Raw genomic sequence first — 17,807 nt, forward strand, 5'->3', positions numbered from 1 at the left:
AAAAATATAAGTGTCCACTACCAGTCAAGATAGGTACTATAGCTCTGCTCGGGTAGAATGAAGAAGGTTACATAGAGAAGATTGTGTATCTCAAACTCCTGACACAGTAGATCCTTTATATATTTATTGAATTGAGTTGGATGTCTTAATTGAATTTTCTCAAATATTATGCTGGTGATTTAATGGGAATATATTTTCAATGTTAATGTAGATGAAATGGGAAAAATAGGCCACAATTTACATAAGTCCTTTATATATGAACTTGACTACACATCTTAAAATGCCACCTAGCTATACCATACATAGTGTGCATGCCTTATTGTTTGAAGTATGTTTATTTTGTCTCAAATAGGTAATACATATAACATACCAATTCGTTTGTGGATTTTGGATTCTCACCCTTTTGCTCCCCCCATTTGCTTCTTAAAGCCAACTGCAAATATGGGAATCTCAGTTGGAAAACATGTGGATGCTCAAGGCAGAATATACTTGCCCTACCTCCAAAACTGGAGCCATGTAAGATCAATTTGGATTTTCTTTGAAAAGTTTTTGTTTTTCTGAATATTTATCTTTGATTTTAGTGAATAAAAGTAACAAATAAGTTACTGAATTTTCTTTCAATGATATTCTTCATATGGTCTTTAAAAGTAATTTGAAATTGAGCTTCCGGGGATACCCAAGTCCCAGAACCCTGATGACAGCCCGGCCTGATGACAGCAGCCTGCCTGAAGCTGCTCTCTTTGAGTCTAAGAGCCAACTGTTGTTTGCTCCCTATCCTCCTATATAATAAAAGCCCAATATGCAAATCAACCGAACAGCGGAACGACCGGTCACTATGACGCGCACTGACCACCAGGGGGCAGACGCTCAACGTAGGAGCTGCCCCCTGGTGGTCAGTGCACTCCCACATGTGGAGCACCGCTCAGCCAGAGCCCTGAGCCGGGCTCACGGCTGGCGAGCACAGCAGCGGTGGCGGGAGCCTCTCCCGCCTGCACGAGGCACTAAGGATGCCCAACTGCCAGCTTAGGCCCGCTCCCCATGGAAAGCGGGCCTAAGCTGTCAATCAGACATCTCCCCAGGGCTCCTGGACTGTGAGAGGGCACAGGCCGGGCTGAGGGACCCCTGTCCAACCCCCAGAGTGAATGAATTTCGTGCACTGGGCCTCTAGTCTTTTTATAGTTGTTTACTACTTGATAAAGCACATGTAAAGTTACTAGCAAGTATTGGGCATTATTTCCTAATCCCTCTCTATTAAAGACTCTTATGTAATATACGTATTTATTTGTAGTTTTGCCTGTTTTTCACTTTTAGTATATTAAATCAGATAATCTGTTATGTGCTTTGTTTTAACTCAGCATTTAAATTTTATCTGGATACAAAACCATTCTTTCCTTAGTTCTTTAGAGGGTAATGAGAGAGTTATCTGGAGCTTTGATGTATATCCAGGCTTTGACACAGGACTGGAAAGTTTAAAAGTTTAGGTTTCCAGGCTCATTAAAACAAGAATAGAATCATTTCCTCATGCTTCAACTTACTTGATTTTAGTGATTTAGCAGTTTGACTTACACTGACTCCATTTTATCTCTTTACTCTGTTCCTCAGTATTTAGAGATGAAGAGGTATCCTATCTGCAGTGTACTCTCAATTGGTACAGAAAAATACAGAGAGAGAAAGAGACTAAGAAAGCAAATGTGATAAAATTTTAGTGATCTGGGTGAAGAGTACATGGAAATTCTTTTACTATTTTTGCAATTTTTCTTTGTTTGCAATTGTTTCAAAGTAAAAAGTTGAAAAAAGACAGACTGTTCCCAAACATACTCTGCTCATAAGCACATTCATGTTTTATACCCTATATTGTGGAGATGTGGATTTAGCATTTCTCCCTTCATTTTTCAGTTAAAAGAATTAAGTACTTTTTCAGTAAAATGTATTGAAACAGTTGAAGGTATAATTTCTATGGTAGTATTCAAAAATGAGAGCATAATACAATACTTTGTTTTGGCTAACTATAACAATGTATAGATTATCAAGGTAGTACTCGTTAGCAAAATGTTTGCATAACTCTTCCCTTTGTGTATATTCTGCAGCCTAAATCTGTTGTTGTAGGATTAATTAAAGAAATGATTGCCAAGTTTCAAGAGGAACTTCCCCTGTATTCTCTATCATCATCTGATGAGGCACGGCAGGTGGACTTGCTAGCCTATATTGCAAAAATTACTGAAGGTTTGTATTTTTATTATTCAGAGAGTTATAAGTTTATAATTTCTCACTGATAGCCTTTACTCTCTGCTACTTTATTTTTATAAATAAGTACATGCATATTTACATATATACACACACATGTCTGTGTTGAATAAAAAATTCCTGTACATTTATCATAGGGTATTACCTACTATAGTTCCAATTACCTAACTCTACAGTTTTAATGAATATGATTTCTTAAAATGTAAAAGATTAGCCCTGGCCAGTGTGGATCAGTTGGTTGGCATGTCATCCTGTAAACTGAATGGTCATGGTTTTTATTGATGTTTCTCTCTCTCTCTCAAAATCAATAAAAACATATCCTTGGGCGAGTAGTGTTAAAAAAATATATAAAAGATTATCCTTATACTGACAAATAAAATAGTTTGTATTTTGTATAAAACCACTTGAATATACAATGCTGGGCAAAAATAGGTTAAATTACCAGCCATTATTACCTAAAAGATACATCATGAATATGGATACAAAGTAATAATAATAACAATAACAATAAAAAGAATACAAATAAATATTACAGGGAAAACTCTGTGTTTCACATATTCAAAACTATAAACTTATCTTTGCTGACCCCTGTATTAATGATCCCAAAACTTTTCTATTATATTTTTATGTATCTTTTTGCCTCATCTACACTAATAAAAGAGAAAGATGCAAATTGACCATACCTTCGCAATGCCCACCAGCCAATCAGGAGTGAGTATGCAAATTAACCCAATAAAGATGACGGGTTAATTTGCATACACAGGCATTGAATGGCCGGGGGCAGGGCGCAGGCATTCTGCACCGCCCCAGCGACTCCGGGCCTCTGGGCAGTGTGGGAAGGCAGAAAGGCGGCTCCGGCCAGAGTGAAGGCAGTGCCGGCAGCCAGGGGAAGGAAGGTCCATTATTACACGAATCTTCATGCATCGGGCCTCTAGTTTGAATATATTGGACCAGAAAGTCTGTGATTCTCACTGAGTATAAAGTAAAATACCCATGCTTGCAAAATTTTGTAAGGTGTTAAATATTTTTTGCATTTTAAACCAGAGCATTTTCCAGAATTATGGAAATCCTATTTTTTTGTCTTATTTAATACTAGCGTTCCCGTTGCAGGAAAAATCCTGCAATAGGGTTTCCTGCTGCACTCTACCCCGCCTCGCCTGCTCTCCTCCCTTGTCCCCCGGCCCGCCTTCTCCGCCAGCCCGCCCCGCTCTCCTTCCTTCTCCCCCGGCCCCGCCTCCACTCCTCCCTTGTCCCCCGGCCCGCCTTCTCTGCCAGCCCGCCCCGTTCTCCTTCCTTCTCCCCCCGGCCCCGCCTCCACTCCTCCCTTGTCCTCCTCCCCCCCCCCCCCCCGGCTTGCTTACTTCTCCGCAGCTTTGCTCCCTTCAGCATTTCTTGGCTTCTTTCTAAGCTGTCTTGATATGCAAATTAGCCGCCATCTTTGTTGGGGTAATTTGCATACTCATCCTGATTGGTTGGTGGACATGGCTTGGCTGGTGGGCGTGGCTTGGCGTAGCAAAGGTGTGGTCAATTTGCATATTTGTCTATTATTAGGCAGGATTTTTTAAATGTTTGGGAAGATTTTTTTTTAAAGGGTTGTCTTTATTTAGTGGAATATTTAATAAGAGATTCCTAGCTGTCTAGTATACCATTTGTTTGACAGGTATTTTTTTAAAAATATATTTTATTGATTTTTTACAGAGAGGAAGGGAGAGGGATAGAGAGTTAGAAACATCGTTGAGAGAGAAACGTCGATCAGCTGCCTCCTGCACACCCCCTACTGGGGATGTGCCCACAACCAAGGTACATGCCCTTGACCGGAATCAAACCTGGGACCCGCCAGTCCACAGGCAGACGCTCTATCCACTGAGCCAAACCGGTTTCGGCTTGACAGGTATTTTTGAGTGCCTATTACCGGCTAGCACCATGCTTTCTGTCCTAAGTTATCGAAGCTTGGTGTATTTTTTTGAAAGATGCTAAAAAGGTTTTTGATATTGTTTTTAAATTGTCATGATCATTCACTTTTCTTTCTAGGTGTCTCAAACATAAATTCAAAGAACTGGGCAAATCATGAGAATAAAACAGTAAAGAAAATTACTGTGGTTGGAGGTGGAGAATTGGGAGTTGCCTGCACATTAGCAATTTCAGCAAAGGTATGTTAGCATAGTAGTTATAAATACATATATAATATTGATATGCTTTTAGGTAGTTTATGTTTAATTTTTTCATGTGGAATAAACTCATTTTGCCTTAAAATATATTTAGTTGACAAAAAAATGGCTAAAAGCTGCCGAAACCGGTTTGGCTCAGTGGATAGAGTGTCGGTCTGCGGACTGAAGGGTCCCAGGTTCGATTCCGGTCAAGGGCATGTACCTTGGTTGCGGGCACATCCCCGGTGGGGGGTGTGCAGGAGGCAGCTGGTCGATGTATCTCTCTCATCGATGTTTCTAGCTCTCTATCCCTCTCCCTTTCTCTCTGTGAAAAATCAATAAAATATATTTTAAAAAAAAATGGCTAAAAGCTCATTAGGGATGTTGCCTCTTAATTAGCAGTTAGTCATGGAATAGTTCCAATTACCTAACTATAGTTCCAATTACCTAACTATACAGTTTGAAAAAGTGGTTTGAATATTGGGGTCATCAACCTAATTCAAGGGAAACCTCAACTTGACATTCATCTGACTTCATCACAAATTCTTTTGTTTTAATTAAACTCTTATTTAATAAATTAATTTTAGCTTTTTCTAAAATTAGAATTTCTTTTTTACAGTTGCCTTTTTTGTGTAATTACTCTCTTTCTTTTATGATCATAGTTCCTGAGTTGATAGTTTGAGATTTATTTTTATCACTCCTTTTTACTAGATCTTTTCCATATAAATTATTTTCAGAAAAGCATTTAAATCCCCTTCCAGAGAGGTTAGACCCTCCAGGGCCCAGAATCATGGTAACAGCATGTCTATGTCATTTGAGGGATATAGCCCAGTATAGAACAGCTGTCCCTTTATATATTTATTTGGTAGTTGACATTTGGTTTTCTATTCTATTAAAATTTGATTATTTGCCATCTAATTTCTTCCATTTAAGAATCACATATGTCTTGGAGGTCGGGTCTACTTCAACAAATGAATAAATTGTATCTAGCGAGCTAGAAAATTTTAAAGTTGGCTGCTCAGAACAATATATGCTAACTTTTGACATATTATAGTTTCATTTCCTCCGTCCTCCATCAGAATATATGGTTCCCTCTTAATTGGAATTGGAATTGTTTTCAATTCTTCTGTTACTGATTAGAATGCTTCTGTAAACATTGCTTTACAAGTTGCTTATTTTCTCATCTGAATTTTTTTAGGTGTGTATAAAATCGTACTAGTGAGTCAGAGGACATGGATGGTTTTTATGACACTTATTACATATTGCAGGATTGTTCTTCAGAAAGGCAGAACAAATTTATGCTGCTAATAAAAATGTGCATATCAGCCAGATTTTTGCCATTCCTAACAGTACTAACTTTTATCAGTTTTCTTTGTTTTTGTTAAGTACAGGAAGGCCTCTTAAAGTCATGTTTCTTTAGTTGTTGTCAGTATTTCTTTTGAGCTGTCTAGATGGAAGATTTTTTCCCATTTTTCTTTTTGAACATTAATATTTTGATACAAGATAACAATATTCAAATAGTACAATAGCAGCAGTAACTAACCTTTACTGAATGCTTAAGAAGGTGCCAGCACTTGACTCATTTTAAACACTTGACTCATTTTTATAGCAACTCTATGGCTTAGATACCATCATTACTGCCATTTTTACAAATGAAGAAACCAGGGCATAGGAAAGTTACCAACTTGCCAAAGTCACAGTGTTAGTAAATGGAGGGAGGATTTGAAGCTAGGCAGTCTATTTATAGAACGTATATTCTAAAACCTTACTACTCAGATGTGGCTTTTAGACCAGCAGCATTGACGTCACCTGAGATCCTATTAGAAATGCATAATCTCACGCCCCACTCCAGACCTACGGTAGAAATCTGCATTTTAACAAAATCCCTAGTGATCCATGTGCTTCACTGATCTATTAAATGTGATCTCTTAAAGCTTGAGAAGCTCTGCTCCAAACCACTATGTTAAACTGCTTTGTTATTATTGTTGCTGTTATTGAAGGACACTTAAGTTGTTTCTAGTCTTTTTTTTTTTTAATGAGTTTATTTGAGCCAAGGTGATGACATATGCTGGAAGCAAGATCTCAAATGCTCTCTCTAGTCTTTTGAATATCCTTATATTTTTACATATTATATCATTATCCTACATGTATTAATAAACTTATAGGGTAATTTATATAAATAATATTGATGAATTAAAGGAGTTATTGTGTTTTTAAATTTTGATAGAAATTGTCAAATTATCTCCCATGTCAACTATACCAGTTTATTCTCATACCCACCTTGTATGAAAATACCTGTTTTACAGTTGTTCAACTTTTGGATCTTAGCATGTATGTTAAATTAAAAATGTTAACTCAGCTTTCTTTGCATTTCTCTTACAAGTGGTTAACAATAATAAAGTTAACCGGTACAATTTAGAGGGGACTGCTCTCTGCCAGCCCTGTGTAACAAATCCTCACCCCGCATGAAGTAAGGCCAAGTTCAGTGACTTTCCCAGCATTACAGAGCGAATAGGTTGTACAGCTGGGTTGTTTTCTTAACTTCCACACTTCCTTCCCAGGAGTCAGATAGATCCTTGGGGACTCTTGCCCCTGCACTCTAAGATAGGAGAGAGCCTTATATCCCTTACTGTTTTGGAAAAAGACCTTCCACAAAGGTAATCAGACTTTTTTTTTTTCTTTTAAATATATTTTATTGATTTTTTACAGAGAGGAAGAGAGAGGGATAGAGAGTTAGAAACATCGATGAGAGAGAAACATCGATCAGCTGCCTCCTGCACACCCCCTACCGGGGATGTGCCCGCAACCAAGGTACATGCCCCTGACCGGAATCGAACCCGGGACCTTTCAGTCCGCAGGCCGACGCTCTATTCACTGAGCCAAACCGGTTGCGGCATAATCAGACTTTTTAGGATGTTCCATGTTGTCATTTACAGTAAGATCCCAGTTTCCAGTCAAGCCTAAAGGATCACAGTATTCATAATAATTTCTTGCTTTCATGTCCCTTTTATTATTATTATGTTACTTTTGCTTCCTAAGACAGCATATGACACCTCTGCATTCTCTCTTAACCCTCACTTCTGAATGAATTTAAACTGAGTAACTGGACATGCCCCATGTAATGCTGTTCTTTTTTTATTGTACTATACAGGGCATTGCAGACAGACTTGTCCTCTTAGACCTCTCAGAAGGGACTAAAGGAGGGATGATGGACCTTGAGATCTTCAACCTGCCTAATGTGGAGATCAGCAAAGGTCTGGTTTCTCTGCTTAACAGATGTATGCCTCATTATATGAGAGATTACATAATCTCTCAAAGTTCAGTTTTATCATCTCTAAAGTAAGAATAATACATACTTCTTGGTATATAGCAAAAGTGCTAAACCAATATTCTTTCTAAAAATCCAATTAACATTGCTTTTCCTAAAAATACATTGTTAAAATAAGTTTTAATAACAACAAAAAGGGTTTTGTATCAATAAATAAAAATTTAATGTTAAAAAAGTAATTTTATCTTCTATTCTTTTTTTTTTCTTTTTTCTTTTTTTTTAAAATATATTTTATTGATTTTTTACAGAGAGGAAGGGAGAGGGACAGAGAGCTAGAAACATCGATGAGAGAGAAACATCGACCAGCTGCCTCCTGCACACCCCCTACCGGGGATGTGCCCGCAACCAATGTACATGCCCTTGACCGGAATCGAACCCGGGACCCTTCAGTCCGCAGACTGACGCTCTATCCACTGAGCCAAACCGGTTTCGGCTTATCTTCTATTCTTAATGTAAAAATTTTGCATATACTTTATAATGTATGTAATATATTAGTGCAGACATATATCTGTAGGTAAATGCTATATTTGAGGATATGAACTTAAAAATATTTTAGCCCTAGCTGGTTTGGCTCAGTGGATACAGCATCGGCCCTCAGACGGAAGGGTCTCAGGTTTGATTCCGGTCAAGGGCACGTACCTCAGTTGCAGGCTCAATCCCCGGCCCTTGTCAGCGCCCATGTGGGAGGCAGCCAGTCTATGTGTTGTCTCTCTTACATTGATGTTTCTCTTCCTCCATCCACTCTTTCTAAAAATCAATGGGAAAATATCCTCAGGTGAGGATTATCAACAACAACAACAATACACACACACACATGTGTGTGTGTGTGTATATATATACATATATATATATGTATATATATATACACACACACACATATATATATATACATATGTGTGTGTGTGTGTGTATATATATATATATATGTGTATATATATATATATATGTTATTATCAAGGATGCATGAACAAAAAAATTGGAAGACCATTGAATTAAAAATTGTTTACTCCAACCTTCCAAATCTAGGTTATAGCAAAAGTCAGGTTGTAACATGTTGTAGTTGTTTGGCTTTCCTTTGCCTTCCCTTACTTGGGTCCCTTGTATTCCTTGACCATGTTTTCCAAATAAAATGTTGAGACATAATGGTTTCACAAGCTTAAATGTACTAAGAACAACAGTGGGTCAGAAAAGTTGATATAATACTTTTAGGTTATAAAAATTGTGTGTAACAGTTCTAGTAAGCCTCTAGATTCCTATAGGACACAATGAGTTAATTTTCCTTTTCTAGAAAGAGGAGAATAGTTGCTTTAGTGATCCTTTTGTAGGCCTCATAACGAGGATTCCTGGGGGAGCTGGATATTCTCTTGTGCCTGTCATTTCTAGGTACTGAAGTTCTTAAGGGACATCTTAACTCTTCCAAAGCACTTTAGGGAACTGTTAATACCTGGGCCCTAGAGGTTGTGAGGCCACTTAAGACATAAGGAAATTATTTCTTCCTATGTATCTCATTAACCATCAATAACTGTTGTTTTAGATAATTGAAAGTATACAATCCTTGGAGTAGATATATAGGGCATGGTACTTATTCAACATTTCCTATCTTGGGACAAGTTTAATGTTGCCCATGTTAATTTTGGTTGCTCATTCCTGACAATATTTAATTACTATGACATGAAGTAATTTAAAATACAATGTTAATTAACATTTCATAAATATATTCTATGCTATGAAAAAGTGCATTAATAATTTTGGGAAATTGAACTCATTTGGACATTTTAGTAATGTTCCTGTCATAACAGTCACTGATGATTGCAACTGACTGCTCATCTTAGAGTTGTACTTTGCTCCATATGAATATACATATATATTTTTTTGTTAATCTTCACCTGAGGATATTTTTTTTCATTGATTTTTTTTTTTAAGAGCGAGTGGAAGGGAGGGAAGGATGGGGGTGGGGAGAAACATTGATGTGAGAGAGACACATTGATTGGTTGCCTCCCACATGCACCCCAATCAGCCCGGGGATCGAACCTGCAATCCAGGTACATGGCCGTGACCCAGAATCCAGCCCAAGACCCTTCAGTGCATGGGCTGATGCTCTAACCATGGCCAGGGCATGTTGTTTGTATTTTTAAGATTACAAATAATGCTTCAAAGAACATTGTAATGCAAAAGTCTTTGTGCACTTCTCTAACTAGTAGGATAAAGTAGAATTACTGGGTCAAAAGGGATGTGTTTTTAAAACTTGTATTTTTAAGTTGTACCTATTTATACTCTCACTAACTGTGTATGAGGGTTCCTGTTTCCATTCTCTCAATTACTTTTATTTATTGTTAAACACAGCTAATGGAATAATTCTCCTATGGGATTATTTTAATGTCATTTTCTGACTGAAGACACTATTATTCTTATTTCACTGCCATTATTTTAGGGAATCAATAACATATGTTAGATACTTTCACAGTTATATTTCACAGTTAGATATAGTCACAGTTTCTTACTTCTCTAACTTTATTTTATAAATGATTCAGAGAGATCGTGGCTTAGGTCACACAGTAAGTGGCTTAGCTTGGATTTCAAACATATGTTTGTTACCAATTTCTTATTTACTCCAGGAATAGTCTCTGCATATACAAGCATAAATATTTGTGTGTAGAGGTATAAGCACGTGTGTGCATGGAGAAAAAAGTGTTCAGTAGTTGTAAAATTTAGCAAAGTAAAATTTACTCAATAGCCATTGATTCCTAAAACATCTTTATGGATTGATAACTTGTGTCAGAGTCACCTGAGGTGCTTTTTAAAGTTACAGATGCCTGGCACCTCTATGGAGAGATTGAACAACTTGGGAGCTTGACATATGGAGTAGGAAGCCTTTCTTGCACTTTTGAAATATTAGACAGCTTCTACTCTGTTTACTAATGATCATCCTTGAGTGTGAGGCATTTTTATCATTCAAAGTAGAGGAAGCTAAAGGGGGAAAAGAAAAGTAATGTTCCTGGCAAGGTAGGCTGATGCCAAATTATAGGATCATAAGTTGAACTATTCACTGATATTTAATAATATTGAGAAGCCACCTACTCTTTCCAGGTATCAATTTCCTCATCTTTATGAGGGTATAGGACTAAATCTGTAAATACAACACAGTGCTAAACAGTACTCTGAAGCCAGACTGCCTGGGCTTAAATTCTGGTTACTAGTTCTGTGGCTTTGAACAAGTTACTTCTCTGTGCCTCAGATCTGTCAAATGGGGATGATATTAACACCACAGTGTCTTGTAGCTTAGATTAAATGAGTAAATATAGGGAGAGCTCTTAGAACAATACCTGACACACGAAAGTGGTAGGGAAGTGTTAACTACTAGGTGTACCGGTTAATAATGTGGATTTTTTCCAATACATGGAGTTACACATATGTTGATATATATGCAATTTGATATGTATGCTGTTTTGTTGTATTGACAGTAGGCTTCAAAACTTCATATGTCAAATTTGCTGTAGGTGTTAACATCATAGATATTTTTACGCTTAAAAATGTAGAATTTTGTGCCCCAAAAAGAGCATTTGCGGGAAGTTTTAATTCATTATTTTGAAGAAAAGTGCTGCTGAAAGTTATCGTATACTTCGGGAAGTTTATGGTGAACATGCTCCATCTCAAGATACTTGTGAACGCTGGTTTAAACGCTTTAAAAGTGATGATTCCGATGTGAAAGACAAAGAACGTCCAGGTCAACCAAAAAAGTTTGAAGACCAACAATTACAAGCATTATTGGATGAAGATGTGTGTCAAACTCAAAAACAACTTGCAGAAAGAGTAAACATTGCTCAGCAAACAATTTTCGATCATTTACAAGCAATGGGAAAGATTTTAAAGGGAGGAAACTGGGTGCCACATCAACTGAACAAAAGACAAATGGAAAACCATCAGTAAAATGTTGCTTCAATGGCATGAAAGAAAGTCTTTTTTGCATCGAAATGTGACTGGTGATGAAAAGTGGATTTATTTTGAGAATCCCAAATGCACAAAATCATGGGTTGATCCAGGGCAACCATCAACATCGACTACAAGGCCAAATCACGTCGAAAAGGAGACAATGCTCTGCGTTTGGTGGGATCAGGAAGGTGTGGTGTATTATGAGCTTCTCAAACCAGGTGAAAAGATTAATACTGATTGCTACCCACAACAAATAATCAACTTGAACCACACTTTGATCGTGAAATGACCAGAATGTGCCAGAAGACACGGCAAAGTAATTTTGCTTCATGATGACGCACCATCACACACTTCAAAACCAGTTAAAGACCCGTTAAAAGATCTTGCCTGGGAAGTATTAACCCACCCGCCGTATTCACTAGACCTTGCTCCTTCAGATTTCCACTTGTTCCGATCGATGGCACATGAACTTTCTGAGCAGCAATTCAAAACATATGAAGAAGTGAAAAATTTGGTCTCTGAATGGTTTGCCTCAAAACAGGAAAAGTTCTATTGGGACAGTATTCACAAATTACCTGAAAGATGGGGAAATGTGTAGCTAGCGATGGACATTACTTTGAATAAAGCACTATTGATGTTTCTCTTGAAATTATCGTGTTTTCTTTGATTACAAAATCCGCCATTATTAACCGGTACACCTAGTATATCCCTTCCAGTTCTATGGTCTTCTAATTCTTGAGGTTTTTGACTCATCACCAGATATCTATTTTGAACATTAGAACACAGGAATTACTTAATTATGGTTTATGAAGAACCATAATTAAAATCTATGAGTCAGTTTCTGGAGCTCCCATCCCCACAGTTGCATTAGATTATGAACTAAAATTGGGTAGTGCATTTCCCAGTGGACACATTCCACATAAACTTGTTTAGAAAGATGGCCTTAGAGGCTTCATTAAGACTAAACCCTGGCATCTACTCATTGTCTCCCTGGGATGCCAGTATTCATTTACAAAGGTTGATTAAACTGGTGCCATTTTAGTTGCTTCATTATTTTTCTGTTGTATCTGATGTTGCTACCTTTTGGTGCATGGGACAATGCTCAAAACTGAGCCACTCCAGTTGGGCAGTAGTGAACTCCAGAGAATAGCTTTTCCTAAGTCATAACAGTTGCTTATGCATTAAGTCCCATTGAAAGAAGGATCTAAACCCAAGGACTCTGGGCTTCATTCAGTATAAGAAAAAGTCAGTAAAAAAATGAGCTGAGACATTTTATCTTGATTTAAAGATTTTCAAACCATTTTTATCCCCTCTTTGGAGTAGAATCCTTCCTTAATAAATAAAATAGATACAGCAGAACTACTCTGCTTGGAGAAGTTGAAGTAAATGGCCTGGAGCCGTGCCTACCAGCCTTCTTTTCACTTATTCCCAGTCCTCCCAGATGGCCCCTGAATCGCTTTTAAGGAACTTTAGGACACCTAAGCTAAAAGTTTAAAAATGAGTGATGTAATTGATTTTAAGTTAATTTTGCCTATAACATATTATTTATTTTCCCTAATAAAATGATAGATTAAATAAAAATTAATCCTTTTTTGTGGATTCTGGATACTGTAATTTGTTTGGTTTATCTTTATTGCTCTCTTTCCCCACTTGGAATACACTGTTGTTCTTAATCCTCTTTCTGGTGGCAAACTTCAGCACTTTGTAAACTTTCTATAGAGATAAGATTGATCTGGAGGTAGGTGTGCAGAAAAGGTCTCTACTTGGAGAGAAGAGAAACCTTTGCTATGAACACAAACTTGATTACAACATATACCTTGAGCTCAGACTGTTTCTTTTTATTCATTAGATTTGTCTGCCTCTGCTCATTCCAAAGTGGTCATCTTTACCGTTAACTCTTTGGGTAGTTCTCAGTCCTACCTTGATGTGGTGCAGAGAAATGTGGATATGTTCAGAGCCCTTGTCCCAGCTCTGGGACATTATAGTCAACACAGTGTCATGCTTGTTGCATCTCAACCAGGTAAAAGGTTTTATTTTAAATGAATTGGATGATTCAGTGCATCAGTAGAACTGCCATTACTGATAAAAGTCATAAAACTAGATTATAAAAGGATGACTAGTCAATTAAATTGCTCTTATAATGAACAATACAGTATTTCCATATCCTGTCATACAGTGACTTCTTATGACTAGCATTAACTAGAAGTTTACAAATTACAATTTTTATATTGTACTACTATTATTATGTTCCAGGTTGTTAGCCATGCTTTCCTCAGTGAGGAAATGGTTAAACTCCCAAGAGAAAAATGCAATGGTTATATGAAAGAGCTTTTTTAAATTCTGAAATGTCATAAAATGTTAGTGAGCATGCCAGAGTACATTTTTAACATTTTGAATTTATATTATTTGAAACTGTTTTACTTAAGAAAGAAATATTTTTAAAGAGTTAGGTGTGGTACTGGCCTCAAGTTGGTGAACACATTTTTTACATGTTCCCCATATAGGAGTATGGCATGCATTTTACTTGTTTTTCCTGTAGTAATTGGTTGAGGAACTCTGGTCTCTTTAATTCTTGACATCCTTTTGGCATGTTAGAAAAAAAGTAGTTGTGTTTTTGTTCATAATCCTATACTACATAGTGGTGGTATATGAATCAGTATTTTAATTTAAAGATAGAAACTCAGCTTAAGATAGATATAAAAGATAACTTGATCAATGAAAAAATATTATCTTCTGGTTTTCTGTACCCAGTTTTTATCCTTCTTGCTTAACTATTCTAAGAAATTATTCTCTGCTTTTAACAATTTATATTTAGCAACAAAGTTATGTTGAATCATGCTGAAACCTGTGTTTTTTTTTAATATACATTAGAAATATAGCTTATAGTGCATTTAGGACCTAAGAAGAATATATACAAGTTCTAATATTAAAATAATAAATATTTGTTTATGAACTAGGCTAGAAGTATGTTTTTAAAAATATTTACATATTTACCTTGTGTGCAATATTTAGTGGAGATCATGACTTATGTGACATGGAAACTGAGTGCATTTCCTGCAAATCGAGTAATTGGAATTGGATGCAATCTGGACTCACAGAGGTTACAGTATATTATTACAAATGTTTTAAAGGCAGAGACTTCAGGAAAACCAGTATGGGTTATTGGTGAGCAGGGAGAAGACAAAGGTAAGAAATACATTTTTACTAATTACATTGATAACCTAAATCACTAGTGCCCATGATATTCATATATATCTGGGGACTCAAGAATTGTGGAGCTTAGTTGGGTTTTGTTTCACATTTGGGTGTATTTTCTGTAACATGCTCTGCATAGTGAATAGACTCTTCATTTGTGTTATCCTAATTATATTTACCTTTCTGTTTAAGTTTACAATTAGGCAAGACTCCTTAGTCAGGTTTTATATTTCCTCAAAACGATTTTCTTAAAATGTAAAGCTTCCTATAGTCTTTGATTCCAAATATTAACAGCTATTATGTCTGGGGTAAGAAGTAACTTTTAAAAAATGTGTACTTTTCTGTGTTTTCTAATTTTGTTATTATGGATATGTGGTATTTGTATAATTTTTAAGAAAATTATTTTAATAAAATACAGTAGTATTTTAAATATGTATAAATCTGCACTGGCTACCTAGAAAGTTCAGTGCTATAGAATAAAGTTTTATAGAGCCTGACAGTGTAATTCAATCAGAAATACTTTCCAGGTTCAAAATGCTAAACATTAATCAGTAGAACCCTAGAAAAGGGTAGTGAACCAGAACTTGGAGCCAGATGTATTGGAGTAATGAATGTCTAGGGATTCAGACAAACCCAAGACCTGAATTTTACTCACTACTCCATTTGAATTCTGGTCCAGGTTGATTTTTTGCTTATCTGGTTATTGTAAATCTCCCAGTTAGTTTGCTCTTTCTCCTCTAGCCTACCAAATTAATAAGGATAATAGCCAAAACTTACATGGTGTTTACAAATGCTTTCATTATAATTCAATCTTCCTAAATCATATACCTCCTTTCAAAAACATTTACTGGCTTTCTCTGACCAAATCATTAAATTCCTTTGCTTGGCGTTCAAGGAGTCCCACAGTATTCAAGGAATGCCTTAATCTTCCTTCCCAGTTATAGTTATGGAGGTAGTCGTGTTATTAAAGAGTTGGAAGGAACCCAAGGGATCATCAATTATACTTTGTTTTAAGAGCCCAGAAATGGATGGTGAGAGTGACCTGCCCAGGAGCCTGTAGCTTTCAGGGTCTAAAACCAGGGCTTGTGCCACCTAGCCCCACCTACCGCTTTGCTTCAGCCACAGGGGTCTTTGCCCACCTCATTTTCCTCCTAATCCCTTCTCCCTCTCTCTCAGCATAGTTAAATCTCACCCTTCAAGATTTCAGTCAAGCCCCCCCTTATTACACTATGAAGCTTTTCCAGATCACATCACTCCACAGTGATTTTTTTCCTTTGAGCTAAAAGTCATTGTTAGCTATATGGTGATTAACCATATATTGTCTCACGATGCTTATTCTTTTGTGAAACTGCTGTTTATTCTGATCCAGTTTGAATTTTGTGTTTGCACCTTTTCCTTATTAAAAGTGTAAATTATTAACCTGCTCTTCTAGTTGGAAAAAAATCGTACATTCACATCGCAAAAAATTTAAATAGTACAAAAAGGTATACAGTGGAAAATAAACCTCCCTTGTATGCCAGACACCCCTTTCTCTAAAAGCAATCACAGTTACCAATTTCTTTGTAACCTTATAGAAATGTTCTGTGCATAGAGAAGCAGATGTATAAAATATACTGTACATCATACATTATTCTCTACCTTGCCCTTTTACGTATTGATAACTTGCAAATGACTACTATATATATATTTCATTCTTTTTAACTACTGGATATATCAAAATTTATTTAACCAGTCCCCCTAATAAGTTATAATTTTTAATGAATTAGGACATTTCATAAATATGGTTGCATTAATATCACAAATTGTAAAGAGAAAATAAAGGATGGTGTGACAATAAGTAAACCTAAGAACTGTGCTGACTGCTGTTAGAGCTATATAGATGTATAAGAACCTGACCCTGTTTTTAGGAAGCTTAGCATATAATATAGGAAATGACTGTAATAAAAGGCAGTATTGACTTCCTATGAGAAAGGTCTAAGGGAAGTAGGATAAAAGCATAAGGAATGATATGGTAAATTTGTCTTCAGCTCTCAAATGGGAACTAGAAATAGAGGGATGTAGATACATGAGAATTAGGATTACTTAAGTATAATATGTAATATTTGACACATACAAAAGTATATGAGCATAATAGAGTAAACATTCATAACTTGCAAATGTCTATTTATATATACGTATCCACACTCAATTATTAAGAACAGTACTGATGCCACTGAAACTACCTATATACTCCCCAACCCATCTCCCCATCTTCCATTTAGATACCACTGTCAGATCACTTTTTATCCGTTTTCTATTTGTTTCAGAGATAGTGATAGCCATGGATTGGTTACTTAGCTTGGCCCTGAGCCAGAAATGGATTAGAGGCTCCCTCTGCTGGTTTCATAGATATCAACTGGTTATGTTTTTGTATAAGTGATACTACCACAGTAATAGCATTTATAATTATACTAGAGGCTCGGTGCACAGGATTCGTGCCCTGGTGGGGGGCATGGCCTGAGGGGATCAGCCCGCTGTGGGAGCGCTTCTCATCCTGGTCAGCCGAGCGGCTGTGGACCTGCCCTCTGAGTGGCTTATCCTGGTCAGCCGAGTGGCACTCCCACTGTGGGAGCGCACTGAGCAACGGGGGCAGCTCCTACATTGAGTGTCTGCCCCCTAGTGTTCAATGTGTGTCACAGCTGTCGGTCGTTCCACCATTTGATTGATTTGCATATTAGGCTTTTTTTATATAGGACTAGAGGCCCAGTGCATGGGTTTATGCACTGGTGGGGTCCCTCAGCCTGGCCTGCACCTTCTCGAAATCCAGGACCCCTTGGGGGATGTCGGATAGCTGGTTTCGGCCCAATCCCAGACAGGAGGGAGCCCAATCCTATGCATTGAGCATCTGCCCCCTGGTGGTCAGTGTGCATCATAGTGATTGGTCATTTAGTCGTGTGGTCGCTTAGGCTTTTATATATGAAGAT

At 37.0% G+C, this 17,807-nt stretch overlaps 1 protein-coding gene across 4 annotated transcripts in view; it reads left to right on the forward strand.

Annotated features, from left to right (window-relative positions):
- Positions 1-17,807, forward strand: part of UEVLD (UEV and lactate/malate dehyrogenase domains) — a 34,149-nt gene that overhangs the window by 8,592 nt on the left and 7,750 nt on the right. For 3 of the 4 annotated variants that reach the window (XM_079788297.1, XM_079788295.1, XM_079788296.1), the window contains 6 exons: positions 353-516; positions 2,088-2,223; positions 4,276-4,394; positions 7,543-7,645; positions 13,499-13,669; positions 14,662-14,835. In XM_079788297.1, coding sequence (XP_079644423.1) covers positions 353-516; positions 2,088-2,223; positions 4,276-4,394; positions 7,543-7,645; positions 13,499-13,669; positions 14,662-14,835 — 867 coding nt within the window. The remainder of the gene's footprint in view (positions 1-352; positions 517-2,087; positions 2,224-4,275; positions 4,395-7,542; positions 7,646-13,498; positions 13,670-14,661; positions 14,836-17,807) is intronic. The other variant, XM_079788298.1, reaches the window with a different exon arrangement.

Source organism: Cnephaeus nilssonii (genome assembly GCF_951640355.1).
Source record: "Cnephaeus nilssonii genome assembly, chromosome: 13".
Lineage (NCBI taxonomy): Eukaryota > Metazoa > Chordata > Mammalia > Chiroptera > Vespertilionidae > Cnephaeus > Cnephaeus nilssonii.